The 25,015-nt window shown below is 48.8% G+C and overlaps 2 protein-coding genes across 7 annotated transcripts in view; one reads left to right on the plus strand and one right to left on the minus strand.

Annotated features, from left to right (window-relative positions):
• The first annotated feature begins 2,780 nt into the window (after positions 1-2,780).
• On the plus strand, positions 2,781-11,770 carry CERS2 (ceramide synthase 2). Of its 3 annotated transcripts, none has more exons than XM_025287893.2 (11): positions 2,781-2,933; positions 7,905-8,078; positions 8,501-8,618; positions 8,799-8,917; positions 9,125-9,182; positions 9,299-9,349; positions 9,587-9,679; positions 9,860-9,988; positions 10,201-10,307; positions 10,437-10,590; positions 10,769-11,770. In XM_025287893.2, exons 2-11 carry the CDS (start codon positions 7,906-7,908, stop codon positions 10,907-10,909), a joined length of 1,143 nt encoding a protein of 380 aa, XP_025143678.1. In that variant the 5' UTR covers positions 2,781-2,933; position 7,905; the 3' UTR covers positions 10,910-11,770. The 3 variants fall into 3 exon arrangements, with proteins under 3 accessions (XP_025143678.1, XP_006058194.1, XP_006058193.1); XM_006058132.4 differs by lacking the exon at positions 2,781-2,933 and adding an exon at positions 6,503-6,769; XM_006058131.4 differs by lacking the exon at positions 2,781-2,933 and adding an exon at positions 6,503-6,738.
• Positions 11,771-12,010: 240 nt separating this feature from the next.
• The window catches only part of SETDB1 (SET domain bifurcated histone lysine methyltransferase 1), a 33,198-nt gene continuing 20,193 nt past the window's right edge, over positions 12,011-25,015 (minus strand). For 2 of the 4 annotated variants that reach the window (XM_025287890.2, XM_025287891.2), the window contains exons 10-22: positions 24,619-24,748; positions 23,287-23,443; positions 23,045-23,203; positions 21,794-22,417; positions 21,344-21,460; positions 16,523-16,692; positions 15,373-16,001; positions 14,511-14,539; positions 14,264-14,396; positions 13,609-13,774; positions 13,049-13,260; positions 12,702-12,790; positions 12,011-12,526 (exon numbers count right to left, since the gene is read on the minus strand). In XM_025287890.2, the coding sequence (XP_025143675.1) occupies positions 12,409-12,526; positions 12,702-12,790; positions 13,049-13,260; positions 13,609-13,774; positions 14,264-14,396; positions 14,511-14,539; positions 15,373-16,001; positions 16,523-16,692; positions 21,344-21,460; positions 21,794-22,417; positions 23,045-23,203; positions 23,287-23,443; positions 24,619-24,748 (2,733 nt within the window). In that variant the 3' untranslated portion in view covers positions 12,011-12,408. Of the gene's footprint in view, positions 12,527-12,701; positions 12,791-13,048; positions 13,261-13,608; positions 13,775-14,263; positions 14,397-14,510; positions 14,540-15,372; positions 16,002-16,522; positions 16,693-20,401; positions 20,505-21,343; positions 21,461-21,793; positions 22,418-23,044; positions 23,204-23,286; positions 23,444-24,618; positions 24,749-25,015 lie in introns of those variants that run through there. The other 2 variants (XM_025287892.2, XM_044944396.1) reach the window with 2 other exon arrangements.

Raw genomic sequence — 25,015 nt, forward strand, 5'->3', positions numbered from 1 at the left:
TTGAGTTCTCTCAGGACTCATCATCCTGGCAGCTATAATACGATGGCTTGACGGCTGCAATATCCTTTCTTTACTGATATGGTAGGCAACATTTTTTCATTCAGAAGGGCATGACTGATTTGGGGTCTCCTCTTAGGAGGACAAGCAGCAAGTAACATACAGAGCCATAGCTGTTGACTCATGAAAACTTGTTCAGCTCTAGGTCCATATTGCTTTTCTGCACTCTGCATGGGTTTCAGAATACACAGAAATTCCTCCTGGCTATTTCTCCTCTTGTTATAAAACTTTTTCTCCCCAGAATTCCTTGCATCTTAATCCCGCTGCTCATGTTGTGGCCAAGCTCTACTCTTTTTATCCAGTCTTGTGTGTTACACAAGCAAGCCTGACCTGGGAAGACCAAGACCCATTTCCACAACTAGAGTCCACATCTTTGCCTGCTCCAGATACCTAAATCCCAGGCCAAAGGCCTATTTGTGTCCTGTGCCTCCGGACACCTCAGCAGCCCATACAGAGGAAGTGAGTCACTGCAAGGCGGGCAGCTTGGGGCACTGTGGGCGTGGCCATGCCAGGCCTGGGCCATGGGGGATGGGTCAGAGTGATCAAGAGCTCCTGGTCCAAACTAGGCAGAGAGAGAGAGGGAGAGTGAGTTTCTAAATTGGTTGTACTCAGTTGCTCAGTTATGTCCAAGTCTTTTGGGACCCTATGAACTGTAACACACCAGGCTTCTCTTCCATGGAATTTTCCAGGCAAGAATACTGAAGTGGGTTCCATTTCCTACTCCAGATCTTCCTGACCCAGGGATTGAACCTGCATCTCTTGCATTGGCAGATGGATTTTTTTTACCACTGAGCCACCAGGGAAGCCCTTTCTAAACAGGCAGCATCATTCAAATGCTGCCTGAGGCCCAGTTTCTCTTTCTCCATCCATCTTCTTTGTCTCCTGGGGGAGGGGTATACCCTCTTATCTTTACTTTTCAGGCCTGTCTATTCAGCTTCAGCCCCAAACTTCCCCTCCCACTGCTATCTTAAAGTTAACTGGTCTTCAGTGCTCTGAGGAATCATTTATAAAGTCTGGTGAGGGCCTTGGGGAAGTCCAGGAAAATTTCCTGAGAAAAGGGTTCAGAAACTAAAGGAGGAAAGCCAAGTAAGACAGATCTGGGGAGGGGGTAGAGAGGTACCCAAAGTTTAGCTGGGGCCCAAAGAGGAGACATTGGAACCCTACTGGAAAAGGGAAGCTGGGGCGGGAACTCAAGAAAGGTGGGGGGAACTTGGGAATTGGAGGGGGTGGGGGTGGGTGGGTTGTAGCAAAGGTGTAGAAAGGATATGACTTGCAAATAAAGGAGTTTACCCTTTGGCAAAGGAATTAAAGGCTGGAGGGATTGCTGGGAACTGGAAAATCAGGCAAATCTGGGGCTGAAAAAGGCTAGAGTCCCCTGGGTACTGGTTCAGTGGTGAGGGGCCAGGGGGTAGGCCAACAAGTTTCATTCCCCCCCTGTTGGCCTGGGCTGGGGGGCCCACTGCAAAAGCAAAGGAGAAGTTGGAAATCAGACAGCTTCTGCCTCTGTACCTCTCCAGATAGTGTCTTCAGTGAGGACCAAGCTCTCAAACTGGATGAGTGAGACATCATGTTCTTTCTTAAGAGAATTGTCAAAACACCTGAACTTGACTAGATAAACCCTGAAACAAGCTGCCCTCAGAGGTTCTAACTGTCTTGGTATAAAAACACCAACATTTCATTAAGGTAAAAAATGGTTACCTCTGCTAGGCGGGCCCTCTCTAAACAAACCCTCAAACACATCTTAGTCACACTCTGTTCTTAGGAATCAAGGCCAGTTTTCTAGGATAAACATGTTACATCTTCCTGAAACATCAATTTTACCAGTCTAGGGGAAAAACATTTTAAAATATGAATTTGAACACGGATAAGCAGTGGTCTAGATTGAAAACTCAGATACGTTTTACATAGCGAAAGTTGGGGACTGGCTCCTTCCGAGTCTGCCGGCAGTAGGGTATGTGTGCCACTGGGGGGTAGATTTTACAGCACTGGTGTGGAAACGGTGGGGATTTTAAGGCCGGGCTGGGGTGGGGGACGCCCTAGGGGTCCCAGCCGAATCTCGAGGGCCCGCTGCCCGGGTCGGTCCTGGAGAGAGAGGTGCTGGGCCTCGGCGCGCGGGCCTTGGGAAGAAACCGCAGGGGCTGCGGGGCCGGGAGCCGGGGCGCCCTCCTCCCTCCGCTGCCCGGTGGGGCTGGAGGTGGGAAGTGTGGCCATCGGTCTGGCCGCTGAGAACTGGGGGCCGCAGCCGGCCGGAGGGCGAGGGCCGCAGTTGGGGGCTGCCGGGGTGGTGCAGGGGCACGGCCGTTCCGCGCCCCTCGCCCCTCGCGGGTTTGTCCCGGGGTCCTCGGAGCGCGCCCCTAACCGAGAGACCAGAGGCTGGGAGACCCCACACTGCCTCCCTCATCGGGGGCTTCTTCCCCCCGGTGCAGCGCCTGCAGTGGGCCTCCGCCGCCCGCCGGGTGCAGCGAGGGCTCAGCTCCCAAGCTTCCACCACCCGCCCCCGGCCGGGGAGGGGGCGGTGGCAGGCGGCGGGCGCTGGGCGCGGCTACCCCGCGCGGAGGCCCGGGCCCCGCCGCGCGCCCGCCCGCCCTCCTCTTCCCTTCCGTCGCCGGGCCGTAGGCCCACGCCCAGTCTCCCGGCTGCTGTGTTGCTGGCGGCCTTTCTTTCCCGGGCTGGCTGGGCTCGCTCTCGGCTCGGCTGGGCTCGGCGGGCGGCGGGAGGAGGAGGAAGGAGGGAGGGAGCGGGCAGGCAGGCGGGCGGAAGGGGGAGGAGAGGAGCGAGCGGAGCCAGTCCGGAGGGGGCCCGGAGCTCGGACGAGGGGAGAGACGGAGCAGCGGCTCCCGGCCGGGCCAGCTCCGCGACGCCGCAGCCGCCGCCGAGTGAGTCGGAACCCGCGCCCGAGAGTCCGCGGCGCCGCGCGCAGGGGTGGGGAGGCACGGGGCACGGAAAAGTTGGGAGAACTGCGGGGGCCGCGAGGACGCGGCTCGGCGGACAGGGCCTGGCGGGGCCGGGAGCGGGCCGTGGAGCGGAGCGGGGAGCGGGCGCACACCCTCGGGCGGCCGGCGCTGGGCGCCGCCGCTGGCTCCGGGGCCTCTGCCCCGCGCGCTCATGGCGGCGGCGGGCCTGGCGGAGGGCGGGCCGGAGCGCCTCGCGGGAGCGGCCGGGCCCCCAGCGCCGCCCGAGGGCAGGCTGGCCGGCCGCCCGGGCGTCCTCGAGCGCGCCGCCCGGAGCCCGGAGGAGTCCTCCTGGGCAACAGGTAGGAGCTGGGAGTTGGGGACGCGGGGCTGCCCACGGACGGCCGAGCCTCCGGCGCCCTTTTGTTGGGGAGGAGAAAGTCCGGTGAGCAGTTGCACGAGAGCCCCCTGCTTGGCAGAGAGCCCGCGGTGCGGCCCCTGGCTGGGGGATCCCGTGGCTAGAGTGAGAGCAGAGTGAAGCTTTTTCTGATCGGTTCACTGTGCCCACTCCGGGAGGGAGGTCAGAGCGTCCATGTGCTTAACGGGAAACAGGAAGGAGTGGCTCAGAGTGTCTGCCCCTGGCCCCCGCCCCGTGGCTAAGGCTCTTACACCGTTATGGGGTGTGTGGGGCAGGGGTAGGGGGAGCTGTTGGTGAAACTGGTTTTCTGGGCCTCACCTTGCTAATTTCTGGCCCGGAGGCTCTCTGGCAAGTAGGTTAATTGCATGTGTGGGGTTTTAATCTGTGGCCTGAGTTTAGAGGTTCACTTCCTAAGGTAGACTCTTGGTGTCAAAATCTGATCGATCCTTCACCTGAGTTGCCAGGTACAGGAGATAGGGGGTTCTGAGGATCCTGAGGAATGGAGTGAGCCCCTCTTTCTGGAGAAGTGAATCAGGAAAGGCCTCCAGCAGGCAGTCACTCCCACATCTGTCTTAGCGGAGGTTGCAGTCCCATACCGGAGTCCAGGTGGCTGGGCCTAATGTGGGTGGCTGACTGGGCTTGTGATGGTGCTCCTAAGGGTAAGGATTTGTCTGCAGCCTCCTCCCTCAGGGCCTGACCCTAATCATACAGTGACCTGCACAAACCCTGTTCTGAAGAGAGAGAGAGTTCCTTGTCTTCCTTGGTACCCCACAGTCCACTCCCTTCACTGGGGCCTCTGGCCGGCTTCCCCGCTGGGAGGGAGGGCCTTTGCTTTCCCCTGTCACTGGCCACAGGCTGGCCGATCCTTCACTGTGCCTTTAGCATGCCCCCTGCCCGCCCAGCCCTCCACATCCCCATCTACTTCTTGAATTTGCCAGTCATTCTCTCCCTCTGGGGGCTGTAATCTCCTGCAGTCTTTGGCTGTGTTGGGGCCACAGAAAAACTAAAATTTTGAGACCTCTACTTCAGCCTGGAGGGATGACACACCTCTTCTTAGCTTCATCCATTGCTCACAGCTTTCTAGTTTGTGACCTGGTGTAGCTGCCTGAAAAAGTTTTCAACAAGCTGGACTATTCAGGTCCTCTGTCACTTCTTCCCACTTCTTTTTTGTAGACCGTCAGGCTCCAGTGAAAGCTGGGAGCCTCTGGGATCCTGTCTTGGTCACTCTCTCTCCCCTTACTGATTGTATTGTATCTTCTTCAATTATTTCTCCACACTCTGAGAGCCGTTGGGACTATTATCACGTTGAGTCTGTGAGATCTCTTCCTCATAGCCTCAAACTTCTGCCCTCCTAGCAGACTGGGTCTACAAGTCCCCTTGGGGACTCTCTGCCCCTTTTCATCTGTCTGTGAGAGTCTGGGATGGGTCAGTCAGAGTTGGGGCAAAAGGTAGCAGCTGGGTGGAGCTCTGTTCAAGTTCCTGGTAATCCAATGCCCATGAAATCCCTGCTCAGCTGGCCGTTCTCCAGTCTGTGCCTCATAAAGTGGTGTCTGTGTCTCTGAGGCAGGTGTATTTGTGCGTGAGAGAGACAGAGACACATACACATGCACACACCCTATTGTTTCTTCATGTGTGTGGGGGAGTAAATCGTTTGAGTGGAAAAATACCTATAGGTGTGATTTTCTCCACCAGGAAATTAAGTAATGTGACCCAGAAAAGCAAGCACGAAGGCACATGTCTCCCTGGCATGAAGGCACATTCCCTTTTCTTGACCCACCTTTTTGTTTGTGGGATCCATTGCTTGGCTTGGTGTGCCAGGGACGCCACTAGGAGTGGACTGGTAGGTTCTGTGGGGATGTATAAGTGCAGCCGGCGGGCCTGGCCCAGGAGCCCCTATTGTCTTCCCTTCCCCCTCACATGGAGTCCGAAGTCCTGACCCTGCTGAATCTGGTGCCTCTTCCTGCTGGGCTAGGCTCCAGGGGTGAGGGGCAGGGTCCAGGCCACCACTCCTCTGCTAATGGAAGTGCTAGGCAGTAGGGGAGGGCTGTGGTCAGAAAGCCTGAAACCCGGGGGTGAGCGAGCCCCCATTCAGAACTCCGGACACATCACACTCTCTGCTCACACCATCTTCTGCTGTCCCTGTTTGGAGCAGACAGGGGTCAGGTGCTACCTTGACCTGGGATTGAGATAGTTGCGCTGTCCAGGCGCTTGCCTTTGACCCATCTCTGACTTTCTGCCTGCTTCTCCGCCTCCTCACCTTCTTTGTAGGCATGAGGCATTCCTGGGCCCCTGGGAGTCATGGAGAGGGACTCTACGCTTGGCCTTCAGGATCCCAGCCAGCCCTCTGAGTCTTTTTAATCCTCAAAATATCTGTGACAAAAGAAACTTACCTGCCGGTTTCCACTGACCAGGGTAGGAATGGGGCCCAATGTCTAGGCCAGACAGTACCCTTGGCTTTAGTCCTCAATGGAGGACAAATTGGGCTCCAAGGGACTAGCAGTCAGGTGACTGAGTCAGGTCTGTTTCTTCACCTCCAATCAGACTAAGCAAAGAAGGTGGCAAGAGCTGGAGGGGTGCCACCGCATGTAGGCTTTCTGCCTTGTCCCTTCTCTACTAAATTTTCTACAACTTCTCTCAAAGAAAAAAGTGTGTCTGTGTGCACTCTCGTGGGGGGAGAGTTCTACTCTGATAACTGTGTTTAGTTTTGTTCAGTTCCAAAGGCTTCCATCTCTTTAACTAATTAAATATTTATTCTGGCCAAGGTGGAGAGGGAAGGGGCAGTGTCCTCAGGAGCTGAGGCCTGGAATGTGTGTGTGTGTGTGTGTGCGCGCGCGTATGTGTGTAGTACGGGTGCTGTTGGGGGCGGGTGGAGCTGAAACTCCTTTACTGTCAGAGCTGCCCTCTGCTTTCATCTGAAAGAGCAGTGACCAGGAGTGGGGACAAGAGGGTAAAGTCCTTGAGCTGAAATGCTGACCCGTGACAGGCTGAGAGGGATTTCGCAAGTGCTTCTGTGGTGGGTGGGGGCGGAGCTGTCGAGCAGCCCAGCTCAGCTGTGATATGATCAGCCTTCAGCGAGGCACCGGTTGGTCTCCAGTTCACAGCAGAGAACAATCTCCCAACTCGATTTCCTCCGCAGCTGGGAGGGGACCACCTTCCTTCTGTGTCAGCTTTTAGTCTCAAGGCCAGCCTGGAGACCACCCACCTGGCCTACCTCCTGGGAGGATGAGGGCTTGGTAGCCTGGAAGCTTTGCCCTTGTCATCCTACTGGGTTCACTGCTGAGTCCTAGGACTGCCGGTTGTGTGGACCACCATCGCTGATTCTACACGATCATCTCGCTCCTTCTCTCAGCTCCAAGCAGCTGCTGTTCCCGCGTGAGCCTCAGATCGTACCTTCCTTCACTGGGTATCCAAGTGGTCACCACCACCCTGTAGATCCTTTCTCTTTCCGTGGACGAAACGGGGGAGGGAGGTGGTACAAAGCAGCAGCTCTTTCCTGAGCACTGAGGGTATTTGTGATGGGTGTTCCCTGAGCAGACTAGTATTTTATTTTCTAGAGGAGCCTTAATCCAAGTAGCTCCTAATTCTACCAGATGTCTTAGTCCGCTGTATCGACTCTCTATCCTCCAACTCTTGACTCCCTGCAGCCTTGTCTTCATTTTGTTTCTGAGAATAGGCTTCACATAGAGTCCTTCTGCCTTGTTTGGGAATGGATGGCTTGGGCATGGGCTATTAATTTTGTGTGCAATATTTTGATGTCCATTGATTGTCCTTGAGCTCAGCACTATTTGGGGGCATAATTTTGGTTTATTCTGGCCTCTTAATTTTCCCTAGGACCTGCTGCCTCAGGGAAGGTCCTGAGGGAAGGGGGAGAAAGGTCTTGCCCCAGCCCTGCAATCCTTTCTTGGGCTCCCTGGCAAGGAAGCTTCCAGTTGTGGGTTGATTTGGGAGCTCTGATGGTTCAGATGGTAAAGAATCTGCCTGCAATGCAGGAGACCTGGGTTTGATCCCTGCCTCAGGAAGATCCCTTGGAGAAGGGATTGGCTACCCACTCCTGTATTCTTACCTGGGGAGTTCCATGGACAGAGAAACCTGGCGGGCTACAGTCCATAAAGTTACAAAGAGTTGGATATGACTGAGTGACTAACACATGGGAGGTCTAGGAAGAGGTTGGAGGGTGGGGGGAAGGGATGATGACTCTGATTTCACTTAAGATTTTTGGCCACGGCTTCTAGGCTAGATCCTGTCTAGTTTCCATGTAAGAATAGCAAAATGATGGCGAGACCCCAAGGTTCTTGTCTAGGGAATCAGGACTTCCAGGGGATGTTAACGTCACCTTTGGTTGATATTAAGAGTAACTGTTAGAACTGGAAAGCCACTATATTACAGATGGGCACACTGATTCGTCCACATGGCCAAGACCAGAGCCCAGGGCTGAGTCTTTGCCCCTGCTCTTTTTGTTACACTGTGAAAACGGTCATCCGTCTCCTTCTGCACTGCTGCCTGCTTTGATGCCCTCTACTTCTCCCTTCCTCACTCAGGATGCTCCAGACCTTACATGACTACTTCTGGTGGGAACGGCTGTGGCTCCCTGTGAACTTAACCTGGGCTGATCTAGAAGACCGAGATGGACGTGTCTACGCCAAAGCCTCTGACCTCTATATCACACTACCCCTGGCCTTGCTCTTCCTCATCATTCGATACTTCTTTGAGCTGTGAGCATACCAGCCTACCCCCATGCCTTCCTTGGCTCCCAGCCGCAGTTTCTTGTACTTCAAGTTTGTCTCTTGCTGTTTAATTGGTCCTGCACACTGGTGTTCTCACCACCCAGGTCCCTGCCTACTGTGTGCCCCCCACTAAAGGCAGCATTGTCTTTCTGAGGGCTCAGCACCCCCAGGCCCATTCCTTCAATGGTTATTTGTTCTTGCCCTCCACCCGCCTGGTGGCTAGTGAACACAGGCAGCTTTGTCAGCTATGGGCAGCCCAAGGCAGCCAGAGAGGGGGTTGCTGGGAAACTGAGGCCCAGGATAAAGTTGCCTGAGCTTGCAATATCCCCCTCCAGGCCCTCTAGTTTGGGGCTAACAGGCTTGCCTGCTTCAAGAGAGTCAGACACCCCTCACTCCTATCCCTTCCCCAGTTACGTGGCTACACCACTGGCCGCCCTCCTGAATGTCAAAGAGAAAACCCGGCTGCGGGCACCTCCCAACCCCACTTTGGAGCATTTCTACATGACCAGTGGCAAGCAGCCCAAACAGGTATGAGCTGCAGACCCTGTTCTGGGAGTTACTGAGTCCTGGTAGGGAGTGAGGAGATGGGGTGCAGAGATGGGAAGGCATCTCCCCTTCCCTTCAGATGGGGCCAACTTGGGTCATTACTGGCAGAGGGGCGGGGAGGGCGAGTGAAGCTGAACATAATGGGCTTCTCATCCCACCCAGGCAGATGTGGAGCTTCTCTCACGGCAGAGCGGGCTCTCTGGCCGCCAGGTAGAGCGCTGGTTCCGCCGCCGTCGCAACCAGGACCGGCCCAGTCTCCTCAAGAAGTTCCGAGAGGCAAGGTAGGGGAAGTTGAGGCGAGAGAAACTGGGTGGCAGAGGAAGGTCTGCTGTGTTTTGCTGGGAGGGGTTGCTGCAGCTGTACGTGGAGAGATTACTCCCGGGTGAGGAGGCACATTTGGTTGAGTATATCCTTGAGAGGGTATCTGGGGGGAGGGCTGCGCCGTTCTTCCATTCCACTCTCCTAGCCATGTCTGCTTCCTCTTCCAGCTGGAGATTCACATTTTACCTGATTGCTTTCATTGCCGGCACGGCCGTCATTGTAGACGTGAGTGGGGATTACTTGGGGAGGGCGCGTGGGGAAGTAGGTTCTCTGGCAAGGTGGGGTGAGGCCCAGAATTTAGGTGCCTCCTCCTTTAACCTCTTATTACCATCTCTCTGCAGAAACCTTGGTTCTATGACCTGAGGAAAGTTTGGGAGGGATATCCCATACAGGTACATGATGGGTCCTGATTCCTTATATGGGGTGATTAGTCCTTATGTGGGGTGAGAATCAGTGTAGGATAGGATTGGGACATACACATCCCTGTGAAGAGTTGATCTCAGACACGTGGCAGAAGGGACTGCAGTCATGGTGTTAATCTTAAGTGCAAGGAGGGCTGGGTTTGGAGAGGTGAGACCATTGGGTCCAGTAGCTCTGGGGTCCGTTAAACTTCCTCTTTTCTCTCTCAGAGCATCATCCCTTCCCAGTATTGGTACTACATGATTGAACTGTCTTTCTACTGGTCCTTGCTCTTCAGCATTGCTTCTGATGTCAAGCGAAAGGTGAGTCATGGGGCTGTACCACTGAGTAGGAGCCAAAATGAAGCGTGGTATGAACCAACTCCCCTTTGACTTCTGGGTGCTTTGGATGGAGTTGTGGGATAAGTGGAATTAAAGACAAGGGGGAAGAATGGAAGCTAGGGAACAGGAAACAGTCCTCTGGAGGTTGCATCTTTTCTACAGGACTTCAAGGAGCAGATCATCCATCACGTGGCCACCATCATCCTCATCAGTTTCTCCTGGTTTGCCAATTACGTCCGAGCAGGGACTCTTATCATGGCTCTGCACGACTCTTCTGACTACCTGCTAGAGGTCAGGCTTCCTGGGCATTTCTTCAAGCCTAGAGACCCTGGTGCAGGTTCTTCTGTCCCTCTATCCTTTGCTTGGGGTAGTGGTGGGTGGGGGTGGGTGTTCCTGGGACCAAGGAGGTGGGGGCACAGAGCTAGTGTGGTTAAGTGGGATGTATGTATGAATGTATATGGGAGTCAGGAGCCCGTGATGATCGGTGGGGGCTATCTACACAGTCAGCCAAGATGTTTAACTATGCCGGATGGAAAAACACCTGCAACAACATCTTCATCGTCTTCGCCATTGTCTTCATCATCACCCGACTGGTCATCCTGCCCTTCTGGTGAGTAGGGTACCAGACTAGACTCCTGTTTGAAGAAATCAGGAATCTTCTCCCGGGCCCCACTTGTCTGTCCTCAGTCGTGACCCCCTCCTTTCTGTGTTAACAGTTCTTGTCTCTCCCCATCCCAAGGATCCTGCACTGCACGCTGGTGTACCCACTGGAGCTCTATCCCGCCTTCTTTGGCTATTACTTCTTCAATTTCATGATGGGAGTGCTACAGCTGCTGCATATCTTCTGGGCCTACCTCATTTTGCGCATGGCCCACAAGTTCATAACTGGAAAGGTAATGCTTCTGTCTCCATTCTGTAGGCCCTACTACTCTCAACTCTAGGAACGGCCCAAATTCCCTCCCATATCAGCAACCCTGTAAAACCTACTGTGGGGCCCTGGGTATAGCTGGAAAAAGCCCACCGAGAGGGGCAGTCCTTAGGGGTTGGTAACCCTGCTCATCCCTTTCACAGGTAGTAGAAGATGAACGCAGTGACCGGGAAGAAACGGAGAGCTCAGAGGGGGAGGAGGCTGCAGCTGGGGGAGGAGCAAAGAACCGGCCCCTGGCCAATGGCCACCCCATCCTCAACAACAACCATCGTAAGAATGACTGAACCTTGTCCCTGCTGCCCCTCAGATTAACGTATAAAGCCAAGGAAATACCCCACCCTCCCCACAGGGTCACTTTAAGCTCTGGGGAGAAGGAGAAAGCAAGAAGAGAGTGTTCTTCTCTGTGCCCCCACCCCCTGCTACTGTCAACCAGTTGCCTTTAAACCAAATTCTTATCAGCCTATCTCCAGGAATGGGAGGTTGGCTATATCCTTTGTTGGGGGAGGGGGGTTGGTCTTATTTTCCAAGTTGTCCTTTCTACTGATTTTGAGACCTTTCCTCAGTTCTGGGGGTGGGGGTTATAAGTCACATTCCTTACTCTTCAGAATCTGGCCCTGTCTGTCTGCCTTTGACTCCCTGACCTCCAGAGCCAGGGTCGTGCCTTACTGTCCCACCTGTGGGCCTCATTCTGCCAAAGTTGGACCAAGGCTCACCTTTCTAATCTCCCTAACTTGGACCAGAAACCAAAGCTGAGCTGACTTTTAACTTTTTCCCTTCTAAGACCCAGATGAACTGAGTGTAGGCGGGTGCACGTGACCCTTATCCTACCTCTGCCAAAAAGTGGGGGCCACAATGTGGACTGCTCAGACAGTCTCCTGTTACTTCTCTGCCAGCTGTCCCTGTAGTCACAGGTCCAAGATCTTACTGCCTCCTTTCTCTGGCCTCTTTCCCTAGGCTAGCTGGTTTGGAGTAGAATGGCAACTAGTTCTAATTTTTATTTATTAAACATTTGGGGTTTGGGTTTTAAAGCCTGAATTACAGCTAGCACCTGGCATTTCAGCAGAGGGACCACTTCAGACCAAAATGTACTGTTAATGGTTTTTTTTTTAATTAAAATATATTAAAGATTAAGTAAAACATGGCAACAAGTGTTTGAGACTCTTAAGAACTGAGAAGAGTGATCAACTAAATAAACTAAGGTAGTCTTCTTCATGCCTTCCTCATGGTTATGCAACATTAAAAAATATCACATGGCAAATAAGAAAAAGCAAAGTAGAGAAAGGTCAGGATTAATGACAGCTGCCTGTTGGGAAGGGTGGGGGAAAAGCTCCTCTCTCATCAAGACCTAGAACTGGGAGCTGAGGGAAAGAAATCAAATCACAATCTTAGTTTTAACATCTTGTTACTTTCAAGAAACAATACAAACCAGGGATAGTAAAATACACAGCCCTCATTCTAGGAATAAAGTCTGTTAGAAGGATGAACACTTGAACAAATGTAGGATGGGAGGGGTGAGCTACAGGAGGACTGGAGGGATGTCAGGCCCAGGTTAGAGTGGTAACCTCTCCCACCCCCAGTGCCTCGGGAGGCAGGGGAGGGGCCCTGCCTGCTAGCACCGCAATGGAAGGGGTCTCCTGATCCAGAACCCCCATTTCTATCTACTAGAAGCTGGGGAGTAGCTAGACTAGAAACTTGGGGGTCAGAATTCAACAGTCAGGAAGACCCAGTTCCTGAGGAAAGGGCAGTTCAGGAAGGTTCAGAAGGTTAGGAGGAAGGCTGTCCTCTAAAGAAGACGCCCTCGGCATTCGATGGCCCCGCAGCAGCAAAGCAGCTCCTTGCCTTCCACGCTGCCCACCTCATAGTTGTAGTCCCAGGTAAGCTCGGTGCCAGCCCGGATTCTCCTGAAGAGGAAGAGGAGGAAGGGGTGTGGTCAAACAGCAGAAACCCAGGCCTGCGATGACTGAATGTGCAGGGGGAGCTGGATCCCAGATGGAAGAGAGGCCCTTTGAATGTCCTGGCCCCTCCCCAACCTGGGCTTTTCCCACCCACCCATCCCCTTTCCTGATTCCCTCTTACTTGCTGGCGAAGAAGGCCACCCATGGGAAGCGGAGATCATGAGTATCCACGAAGACATTCTGGACAAACAGGTTAGGGCTGCAACTGTGCTGTAAGTTTAAGTACAGATTCACTTTCGAACCAAGGAAACAGAATCTGGTTTTGTGGGGTGAGTGAGAGCTGGATGAAAACAATGCCATTTGATCCTCCCATGGCAACAGAGATTTTGAAAGGCACCTCTTTAAAGATCCTTTGCGATCAAGAATTTTAATGAGAAAAGATGGGTTTATGTAGTTGTATTTAAAAGAACTAGAAATGTGAGGACTAGGGGATAACCAGCACATACAGGTGAGCGAAAGGGGTCTCACATTGAGGTAGCGGCCCAGGTTGCCTTCAAGCTTGGCATCGATGATGTAGCAAGACTCCTCCCCATCGTAGAACTGACGTGTATTCTTACGAATGGGTGCACTCTCCCCCTTTTCCACAGATGCCATGTTGGTTGATTTAATGGCAATGCCATGGGTTGATTTCAAAGCAAAACCCCGGGTGGATTTTACTGCCACTTGGCGCTTCATTGGACCTGGAGAAGGAGAAGAATGGGGCTAGGTCCACCCCACCTCATGATTTGACTTTCTACTTCCTTTTTTTTCCTGCTTCCATTTTTATCCCACCCAGTGCACCTCAGGAATACCAATAAGCTGGGACCCTGAGGCAAAGGCCCAAGGTGGCAGTTTTTTTCAAGCAGGATTAGATCTCCTGGATACAGGAGCAGAGGGAAAATAACTAGAAAGAAGAGAGGGAGGGGATATGTCACACATTATTAACAGTTTAGCTGGAAGTCAGGGAGTCTTCCCAGGGATGCTTCCTAAGATCTGAATTTTTCCCCTACTGGTTCCTTCCTACTACTCCACAAATTCTTCCAGACTACCAGACATGTTCTTCTTGTCCTCAAAGTCATCCCCTTCAGAGCCAGAGGAGATGGTCTGGATATCATCACTGTCCATGGCTGCAGCTGAAGTCTGGCCAGCAGTGGGCTTCCGGCTGGTCCCACTTTCCCCCTCACTTTCTGTGCTGCTGGACAGGGTCAGGACATCCTGAGAAAGCAGAAGAGTGAAAAGAAGGAATAAGAGTAAACGGAGAGGGACTACCCTGGTGGTCCAGTGGCTGGGATTCCACACTCCCAGGAGAGGGGAACTGGTGTGGATCCCTGGTCAGGGAATTGGATCCCACAAGCTGCAACTAAAGAAGATTCTCCATGCTGCAAGGAAGATGGAAGATCCCACACACAGCAACTGGGGCCCGGTGAAGCCAAAAAATATATATGTATAAAAAAACCCGAGTAAATGCAAAGGTCCTCTTGGAATCCCTGCTTTTAGGTACAGTTAGGCATGAAGGGGTTGAGACTATAGCGAGATTAGATGCTGGATTAAGGAAAATGAAGCAGGAAGTCAAGGCCAGAGAAAAAGGAAAATATCCAACAGTAATTACGGTGACAGACTTGACACGAGAAGAGCGCTCCTTTACTCACACTCTAGAGTAAAACAGGAGGCTGGGTAAGGCACAGCTTGAGAAAGGCCACTTACATCCGGGTTTGGCTGAGCAGAGGCCATGAGTCGTCGGCTCTGATGCATACTAGTCTTACTTGGTGGGCGGCGAAGTCCTTCAGGCTTCACAGGAGAAGGATTGTAACCATAATTTCGAGAGCTTTCAGTAACTCTGATGGGAGAGGAAGACATGAGAGGGGTCAGGTTTACTGGCTGTTTCTCAGGCTGCTTTTGTAGGCTCGAGAGAAGGAAGATTTGGAAACAGGTAAAAAAGCAAAGCACTTACATCGACATCCTGTTTCGGTCATCAGGGTCCTGGAAAACAGAGCGAGTGAACGGCTGAATATTTCCTTGGTTCTAAATAATATATCCAACAACTGTAGACTTCACCTCAGATGACCTCTAAAGATATCAGCCAGTGAGAGGTACACTATCTCAAGTGGGGTGTGTGTGGAGAAATTACTCTCCAACTTGAGAATAACGATCATTTTCATCAGGAAGCCCCACTGGGAGGGGTCTCTAACCCTTCCCAATAATAGGGCATTACAAAATGTGCATGGAAAACACCATGGGCAGAATATTCCAAGGACAAGGGACTGTTCACCACCTGTAATGTGCTAAGTTTCAACATCATTAAAAATATGTTAAGATCAATTCTTGTTTTTCTACTATAATGAAAACAATGATGTAGGTAAATTGAGGTAGCAGTTTTAAAAAATTATTTTTAAATCCCCCACTTTGGAATGAACCAGGTACTTTCCCCACAGCAGGCTTTTAAAATAATTTGGTTCTTCAAACAAACACGGGGTCGCAAGAATCAGACACGACTTAGCAACTACACCACCACAGGAATGTATCAGGGGGAAGATTAATCAGGTTTGCCATAGAAATCCATCAAATAAATCATCTGCATGTGAAGACTCATGGTGAGGGAATTCCAGTCTATCCCGTGGTTAGAACTCTGTGCTTCCACTGCAGGGGACATAAGTTCGATCCCTGGTCAAGGAACTAAGATCCCCAAGCCATGTGGCATGGTCAAAAACAATAACAAAAGCACTCATGGTCTCGTGGTGAGATCGCATTAAGTTTGTCACCACATCAAACTTATGTAACAGCCACAATTCTCAGAGTTCCCTGCCACTGCTTACCTCTTTCTTGGCCTGCTTGATGTCTCCCTCATCCTTGAAGCCCAGCCCTGAGGTGGAAGCCTTCTCAGCTTCCCCTCTGCCTCCCCCAGTGCGGCCTTCCACACCTTCACTAGTCTTGAAAGATGAACGGCTATCAGAGTCAGCAAAGCCACCTTCACTGACACTGTTGCAGCTCAACCATGAGGCCACTTTGTTCTTAGGTGTCTCTTCAGAGGAAGGTGGATTGCAGCCACCTACAGGGATTGATGGAGGGACAGGAATATGTGGGGGCCCTAGGTCTGGGGGGCGAGAGTCCTTGGAAGACATCTCAGACAATCCATTCTCCTTCTGGCCCCGGGTCTGCCGTCGGGTAGCATAGCTGCGCCACACCGAGCTGGTGCTGAAGTCCTCGTCCTTACAGAAGTTGTCATCTGAGCTGTCGTCATTGGACTCCTCGGGGTCCTCTGTGCCGCTGTTGCCATCCTCCTGGTCCTTCAAGTCTACACCACTGCTGTCAGAGGAACAGGGGGCATCACTCTCATACCCCTCCTTGAAGTTCTCCACGCTCTCAATATGGTCCAGATTGGCAAAGTACTCATCACCCATTTCCAGGCCCTCCTTGTCAGCAAAGTCATCTGTCAGGATCTTCCCTGGGAACGAAGAGAAAGCCTTCCAGGGTTATGAGGAGCTTTTAGAAAGAATAAAGTTCATTTCATCAATACCCAGCCCCACAGTACAGAGTCAAGTAACATTCATTATGGTCTCTTGTTTCTCTTTGATGATACCTCCTCCTTAGTGTCTTAACTGTGAGAGTAAGGGGAGCTTTAAATCTTGCCCTTTCTGCCACCCCATTCTTCCTAAGTTATGCTAAATCTCTGGGTAGAGTGATGTGGGGAAAAATGACACATGTCATTTTTTTCTAAAACCATGTCTCTCTCTGCTGAAACATGTCCACAATTTCATCCCTTTTTGTTCTTGTTCTCCTGAAGTACTTTTGACCCTTCCTGATCCGCTCAGACAGTCACATCACTCATGTTCTTTATAGAAGAAAATTCTGTCTTCTTCTTTCTCCTAGTTCACAGGTTAAGCATTTTATTCTTAAATTCAACTTGTCTCTGATTCAATGTTCCACCATGTTCTAACCCCAGAAAGCAACCCTTTCATCACTAACCTGCATAAATACAGACAAAGGAGCCTTTGGCAATGTCATCCAAGCAACGGATACCCCAGCCCTTGTTCTGGGTCTTGAAGAGCTGCAGACGAACCTGCAGGCCATGCTGTACCAACCGGTTTGTGCACATGTTAGGGTCACACTTGCAGCGTTTGTTACACTCATAAACTCTGGGAGGAGATCACAATAAAATCAATCATAACACGATCACTAGAGCATCTGTTACATTCACAGAACTGTTACAATTTTTAAGGTGTCATCATTTATCAGGTAATGATCTAAATAAGCAGACTTACTGAACTGTCTATGCTCTTCGATTTGTTTGGAAATATAGCTCAAAGAAATAACTCAGAAGGGGGAAAAGTACAGTGAATAAAAGAATGCCCAACACCTGGAGAAAAGCTAAGTGAACCAGGATGTGAATATGGATTAAGAGCCATTAAAATACGTCAGCCTGTAGAAACAGATACAATAAAATATATTTAAGGAAATCAGAAGCGCATATAATAGATACTGAAAGGGAGCAAAAGATGAGGAACTGGAAGTTCACGGGACTCTTGCTTTTGGTATTGATTTTCATTCTTTTATTCAGTGAACATTTATTAAACACCAAGAGCTGTACTAGACAGTGGGAACACGGCAATGGAAAAGGTCATGATCACTCCTCTCAGGGAGCTCATTTCTATCTAGTTTAAGGTATTACAACTTAACTATTTAAAAAATAAACTATTGAAGTTAATCAGAGAGCTAGTAAGTATCAACATTAAAGGAAGATAATACACTGAGAAAACTGTCATATTCTTAGGGAGTATCTATTTTTATGTTCTATTTCATGTTATGATTTAACTTATTTTTCTGGTATGTAAATTTAAGGAAGACAATTGCTTTTAGACAGATGACAACAGTACAGTTAGTTGATGACATGAGTAAAATCTCTCCAGGCAAAGGTAACAGCAGCTTCTATTTACCAAGCACATATATTTTGTGTTTGGCATTATATCAATGCTTTATATACATTCTCTTATTCTATCCTTACAGCAGCCCTATAAAGGTATTTTTTTAAATTTATGAAAACATTAAAGCATAATACACATAGAGAGAAGAATATGTAAAAGTCTATAGCTCACCAATTTTTCACAAACTGAACACACCATGTAACCAATACCACATCAAGAAAGAACTTTGTTAGGTCTCTTAAAACTCTACTGGGGTTGGGAAGGTATTAATGTTCATATCCTCTGTTAACTAAAACAGGATCAGTTTGGAAAGGACAAGTCTAGAATGTGAATTCAGGTGTAATCACTACTAAGGGCTTCCCTGGGGCTCAGCGGTAAAGAACTCACCTGCCAAGGTAGGAGATGTGCGTTCAATCCCTGGGTTGGTAAGATCCCTGGAGAAAGACATGGCAGCCCACCCAAGTATTCTTGCCTAGGAAATCCCACAGATAGAGGAGCCTTGCAGGATACAGTCCATAGGGTTGGAAGAGTCAAGACAGGACTGAGTGATTGAACAACTACTACTAATCACCACCACATGGAACTTTCAGAGCAGCTAACAGAGTACCATTCATCCATTCAACAGGATTTACGTGGTTACTATGTGCTGTGCCCTGAGTAAAATCTGCTGATGATACAATGGTAAGCAAGAGAAACAAGGTTCCTGCCCTCATGGAGATTACCTCTTAATGGAAAAAGAGACCAAAAACAAGTCAACAAATAAAATGAAAGTTGTCACAGATACTATAAAAGGACAAACTCTGAATGAGAGAATTAAAGGAGTGAAAATGACCTAGTTTTAGAGTGACCAGGAAAGGCCTCTCTGAGGAGGTGACAGCAAAGCTGAGAGCTCAAGGTTAAAGAAGATAATCATGCAAACAACAGTGGAAGGGTGCCAAGAAGAGGGCACAGTATGTACAAGGGCTCTCGAGGTAGGCTGGCAAACTCTGGGTGAGCTGGATCCAGGCACTGAAGAGTATCAGTGCGGCTGGAACAGTTTTGGAAGGAGAGAGATAGGAAGGGGTCAGATAGTACACTGTCTTGTGATCCAAGATTAAGAGTCAGAATAAAATCCAAAGTGCAGTGGAAAGCTCTTAAAGAGTTTTAAGCAGGGGAGGAACATATTTGTGGTTATGTGAAAACACTTTTATGAAACATTTCAACCTATAAAAAAGCTATAATGAACCCTTACAGCATTATCAAATCTAAACATTGTTACAGGATCCAATTTTATTACAAGTAAAACATCAATGATACAATGTAGCTAAAGCTAACAGCTGTCTTTTCCTTTGCTTAGTTTTCAATATGCATTCAGCTTAAATTTATGTCCTGATTTCCTCTGATGATACTCAGACACATCAGGCTTTCTATCAAGCCCTCTTTCCCAAAAGCTCCTCCTGCAGCCGAGCCTGACCTGCTCTCACACTGGCTGTTCTCTCCATCTAGGGCACAGCTGCCAGCCTGGAAGCCCCTAACTTCACTATCATGTGGGATTCCCCTCACTCTTCTTTGGAGCTGGATCCACTGTTTCCCAGATCAGTATATGCCTTCCTCTCTCTTGTCTTTCCCCCTCACTTAGAACATTTCCAGTAATTTTCTGAGAGGGGAAATAATGGAAACATGTGAGGTATTTCATGTCTAAAAAAATGTTAGCCTACTTTAACCCACAACTGATAGTTTTCCTGGGTTTAGAACTCTGGGTTAGGAATAATTTTCCTGTGCTTCCCTAGTGGCTGAGTGGTAAAGAATCTGCCGGCCAATGCAAGAGACACAGGTTCGCTCCCTGGTCTGGGAAGATCCCACATGCCACAGAGCAACTAAGCCCATGCAGCACAGCTACTGCACCTGCGCTCTAGAGCCCGGGAGCCGCTACGAGCCCACGTGCACTAGACACCGTGCCGTGACAACGGGAGAGGCCGCCGTGGTGAGGGGCCTGTGCACGGCAACTAGAGTAGCACCCCCCTTGTCACAACTAGAAAAGAGCTTGTGCAGCGACGAAGACCCAGCACAGGCAAAAATAAGAAACAAATAAAATTATATACATATAAAAGAAATAATTTTCCTTAGAATTCGGAATAGATTCCTTAATTGCCATCTAACTATAGACATTATTTTAAGAAGGCTGAAGTTACTCTGAATTCTTTTTGTGGTATCTTTTGCTTACATAGAAAGTTTTAGTATTTTCTTTTTGTCCTCAGTGTTCTGTGGATATAATGATCACGTTTTATCACGTGCTTTAGTGGGCATCTATTTTCATCTGTTATGCTAGAACCTGATTTCACTTTGGAAACACAGACCCTTTCATTACGGGGCAGCATCTGAATTATTTCACTGATCATTCTTTCCTCTTTGTCCTTCCTATTAATTATGTATTTCTTACGTACTAGGCTAATTAGGTCACACATTCATGTATATCCAGCTTACCACATTATGTCTCACTTTGCTCACTGTCCTCTCTCTGCCTTGCCTGTCCTTCTCAATCTCACATGCTGATCTCATGTCTCTTCTCAGTCTCACATGTTTTTATCTCCTCTGTCCAATTTCCAGTTGCAGATCCCAGGACTTACTTCTGGGCACATTCTCTTTTCTATCATCAATGTTCTCTCCAGATGAACTCATCCAAGTTGTAACTACCATTCCTGAGCTGACGATTCCTAATTCTTTATGCCAGTCCGTACAGTTCTCTCTAGAAATCTCAATGCCTTCTTGACATTTCCACCTGGGTTGCCTAACAGACACCTCAAACTTAATGTGGCCAGAACAGCTGAATTTCACTCCGACCTGCAACTCTAGCTCTAGTCTTCCATTTTGGTACAAAACCCAACACACACCTAGCTCTTCAAGCATAAAATTTAGGACTTGTCCTTGATCCTCTTCTCCTTCTCATTCCATAGTCAATCTATCACGTTCTGTAGCTCTATCTCCAAGTGCATCCCTGAGCACATGTGCCGCCAACTACTGAAGCTTGTAAGCCCCAGAGCTTGTGTCTGCAAACAAGAGAAGTCATGGCGATGAGAAGCCCATGCACCGCAACCAGAGAGTAGTGCTTCCCCCGCAACAGCTAGAGAAAAATCTGCGCAAGGGCGACCCACTACAGCCAAAAATAAATATATAAAATTATTAACAAAAAAACCATTTTCCTTAGAATTTTGAATAGATTACTCAATTGCCATCTAGTGTCTAGCATTATTTTGAGAAGGCTGAAGTCACTGTGAATTCATTTCTCTTTTGTGGTATCTATCTTTTCTCATTTCTACTGCCACTTTCATTCTAGGACAAGCCCCAGCAACCACCACTTCTTACCTGTGTTCCTGAAATTACCTAATTGAGCTTCCAAATTCTGTTGCTGCTGCTCTAAAGCTTATTTTTCACAGAGAAGTCAGAGTAATCTTTAGAAGGCAGACATCAGTAGTCTGCTTAAAATACTCTTAACAGCTTCCTATCACATCATGAATTTCATTCTAATTTTTATTCTGATTTACAAAGTCCTATAAATCAGGCCCCTGCCTACTTCTCCTCTCTGAATACGTCTCACTTGCCAGAGTAAACCACAATCTGTTAGAATAATCATATAGCTATGAAATCAGGTCATATTTTACTGCAAGCTCTGGGGCTTACAAAACTACTAGATACTACTCAATCATCATTTCAAGGAAAGCCCAAAGAAGAAATATGTGCTGGGAATTTGGTAAGTAAGATTTAATTGATAAAATGTCTGTTTCAGGTTTGTTTTTTTTTTAACTTCAATTTTATAATGCTGCTGTTTCCTACAAACACAAACAAGAATTCAGTCTCTGAGATGCTAAACTTTCCCCTGACTACTTACCCTGTGGGCAGACATTCTTCTAGTCTCTTGTATTGGTAGCCAGAGTTGGGGTTGATTTGGCCTCCTGGGGTGCAGGCTGTAGCCTGGATAGTTAGCTGATGGCAGGCACACTTGGACCTGCATGAAACAGAAGAGTACAACTACTAGAGCTGTGAGACTTTCTTCAGAGGCAAGAAGTACTACTGAGAAAAGGAGGGTGACAAGGTAGCAACATTTCTTTTTCTTCTCCCATACGTGTAAATGAGAAAGGAAAAGACAGTAGGAATATGACAGAGTAAGAGTAAGATAAAGAGACACAGAACAACAACTAACAACTGAATGCATATGGAGGGAAGCAAAGGAAAAGGAGAATCAGAGAAAAAAACAAACATAAGACACATGTGTTGCTGTTCAGTTAAAGGAAACCACAACAAAGTTGAAGGCAGGGCCACAATTCCCTGACCAACTCACTTGTCCCGGCACCCATCTTTGCAGTCACAGCCGACAAGAAATTCAGGGCCTGTGTTAATGAAAACACCCTTGCCCGGGATCCGCTCCTTGCTGTAGGCCACCTGAGGTGGGGGAGTTGTGTCAATCTCGTTAACGCAGGATAGAGGAACGTCTTCCTTCCCATAGGTAATGTCCAAAATATAGTAAAAAGGCTTATAGGGCTGAAACTTTCGGTCCACAAGAACATACGGATCCAAACAGAACATCTCCAGGAAGAGGAAGTCACAGCCAGTCTCAAAAAGGTAACGCTCAATCTCCTGCATTGTCCGAAGGCAGAGACCACAGGGTGTCTTATAGATAACATGAAAGCCCATCTTGCGGTTTACTCGGCGCCGGGCTGTCATTCGCCGGAAGTCATAGAGTAGTGGGACTAACAGAGGGTTCTTGCCCCGATACTGCTCACTTCTCATAGGTCTGACTCGAGACAGACAAGTATAGCTGCAAACATGAGGTAAGTAGAAAAGCTTCTCCATGGGGGCACGGTAGGAGGGCTCTGCAGGGGCCCGTTCCAGCATGCCATGGAAGGCTGGGGGTGCTGGGGGAGCTGAGGGTGCTGGGGCAGAGGTTGAAGAGCCTAAAGGTGACCTGAAAACGAGATGCAAGAGATCAGATCAGAAGGCAACAGGACCTCTCTGTTGTATAAGTAGACCATTAGCTGGCTAAGCCACTTCTCTAACCTGTCAAATAGCTATACTCTTGAAGCTAAAGATGACACAAGTAACTCAAACTTCCCCTTGCCTTACTGGACAAGAAAACACCCTGGTTACTCTTCATTAACTGATAATAACTGTTTCAACAGTGTGTCTTTTCCTGAATTTTATTTTTCCCTGTGAATTATGGGACTAGCATCCAGTCTTCTATCCGTGCTAGTTGCTTCCCCTACTATGTTTCCTATAAACACCCTTACTGACCTCCAGGATTCAAGGAAAGAGGCTCCCAAGTTCCCTTTCTACTGTACTGATGACGACACCATATTCAACAAGCAGTCTTAACAAATGACTTTCTGGTGATTGTATTTCTAGGCACCTAGTTTCTAATTCAATTATTCTTACTTTTTGTTTCCTGGAAAATTCCAAGGTTAAAGCTTTCAAGTCCAAACTTCTCACCATCATAATCTTAACAAGGCCCCTTGTGGCCAAGGAACCTCCCCATACAGTGACCACTCAGTCCACACTGCCAACATTCCCAACAGAGAGCCTGAGATTTTCTCACCTATATGTCTGATTGATCCCAGGTTTCCCACCAGGGGCATTTTCACTGAGTGCAGGGGATGTAGGGGAGGAATGACCAGAGCCCACAGATCCTGGCCGGAAAGATGTGCTTTTTTTGGCTACCTGCTTCCGAGATTGGGCAAGCTGGCCTTCCAAGCTTCTAGGAGATTAGAGATCATACAGTAAGGGATACAGAAAATGTAATATAAAAGAAACTGCTGAAAAAGAAGGAATAGCACTCACTCACTGTCACCTGCCTGGGGGGACAGAGCTGGACCAGGTGGGGCAGGTGGGGCAGGTGGGGCTGTTGGCTGTGGGGGTTCCATAGGCTTGAACTGGGTTCCAGTACTTGTTAGATCCTGAGTGTACTGGACCACAGGACCTTTGCTTCTCACAGCACCTATAAGAAAAGGAAATTGACCATAGAGAACATAAGAGCTGTGCCATTTATATTCATCCACAGATCTGATTCTCAATTTATATAATAAAGCAACAACGGAAACATTTTAAGTGCTAAGACTGTTAGATCTCATTATTTATACCAAAAAGTGGGAATACTGGCACAGGCTGACTTTCATTTAAATAGTAAGATTTTATCTTCCTGCCTCAGACAATTTACATTAATAATTATTCTATTGCTGTTGTTGTTATTTAACTGCTAAGTCATGTCTGATTCTTTGTGACCTTATGACTGTAGCCCACCAGGCTCTTCTGTCCATGAGATTTCCCAGGCAAGAATACTGGAGTGGGTTGCCATTTCCTCCTCCAGGGGATCTTCCCAACCCAAGGACTGAACCTGTTTCTCCCGCATTGGCAGGTGGATTCTTTACCACTGAGCCACCAGGGAAGCCAAGTATGTTATACTTCGGTAAAAATTTTCAAAAATACACTCTCTGATCAAATGATGTTGTCAAGAAAAATTAACCAAAAAGTATGCCAGGAACATATAAAAACAAAACCAAAATTTTAAAACAAGTTAACCACACGTGGTGGAGAAAAATTAGACTGGAAGGCAGGGGATATGGCTTCGATCCCTGAACTGAGAAGATTCCACATGCCACAGAACAACTAAACCCATGTGCCATAACTACTGAGCCTGTGCTCTAAAAGCCGGGAGCCGGAACTACTAAGCCCGCATGCTCTAGGGTCTATGCTTTGCAACAGGAGAAGCCACTGTAATGAGAAGCCTGGACACTGAAATGATGAGTAGCCCCTGCTAGCTGCAACTAGAGAAAGTCCGTGAGCAATGAAGACCCATTACAGCCAAAAAAAAAAAAAACCAAAACAAAAGGCCACAGATAACACACACAAAGCAGATAATCCTCATGTGAATAACAAAGGTAGTTACTACCAACAATACCCCTAACCTAAGCTAGTTTTTTCAGATTTTTATGTGTTTTTGAGAACAAATCAGAGCCATAGCATGTTGAGGCAGCAACACAAATTCATCACCACTACTGGAAACTTAGGAACACGTCATGTTTTCAATGTGGTGGTAGTGTCATCCTGGTATACATACACCTCTTGGCTGATTTGTCCATTTCTTCCCTCTCCCAGATAGCTTTCAGGACTTACCCATATTTGGACGTGTTCTGAGCTGTCCCCCTTGCTTCTTCTCTAGTGCAGAGGCGGATGATGTCTTCATGCTGAACATGGGCTCCAGTCGTGTAGAGCCTCGATAGATCCATTCACATCTTTTGTCATCCTAGGGGATTGCAAGGAAGGAAAGGTGGCAGGGGAATGGGTTAAAGGCCAGAATCTACCCTGCCACTTGAGAAGAATACCATGTGCCTCCCTTGGTGGAAATCTCCCTGATGAACGCCCAATTCCCTATCTATTCAATAAATTTATGTGCTAGGCTCCACAACAGGCATCAGGAATTAAACAACAACAATAAAACCCCCCAAAACAAAAACACGTATATTTCTTGTTTAAAAAAATGACAAGAGATAGACGTTTATACTGAGTATAA

Source organism: Bubalus bubalis, chromosome 6, assembly GCF_019923935.1.
Source record: "Bubalus bubalis isolate 160015118507 breed Murrah chromosome 6, NDDB_SH_1, whole genome shotgun sequence".
Taxonomy (NCBI): Eukaryota; Metazoa; Chordata; class Mammalia; order Artiodactyla; family Bovidae; genus Bubalus; species Bubalus bubalis.

What these genes read in the sequence shown, in the direction of transcription:
- CERS2 (XM_025287893.2), top strand. Translation starts at nt 7,906, where the DNA reads ATGCTCCAGACCTTACATGACTACTTCTGGTGGGAACGGCTGTGGCTC. An exon ending in AAGAAGTTCCGAGAGGCAAG is followed by an intron (nt 8,918 to 9,124) that starts GTAGGGGAAGTT and finishes TTCCTCTTCCAG; the next exon opens with CTGGAGATTCACATTTTACC. An exon ending in CTTCTGATGTCAAGCGAAAG is followed by an intron (nt 9,680 to 9,859) that starts GTGAGTCATGGG and finishes TCTTTTCTACAG; the next exon opens with GACTTCAAGGAGCAGATCAT.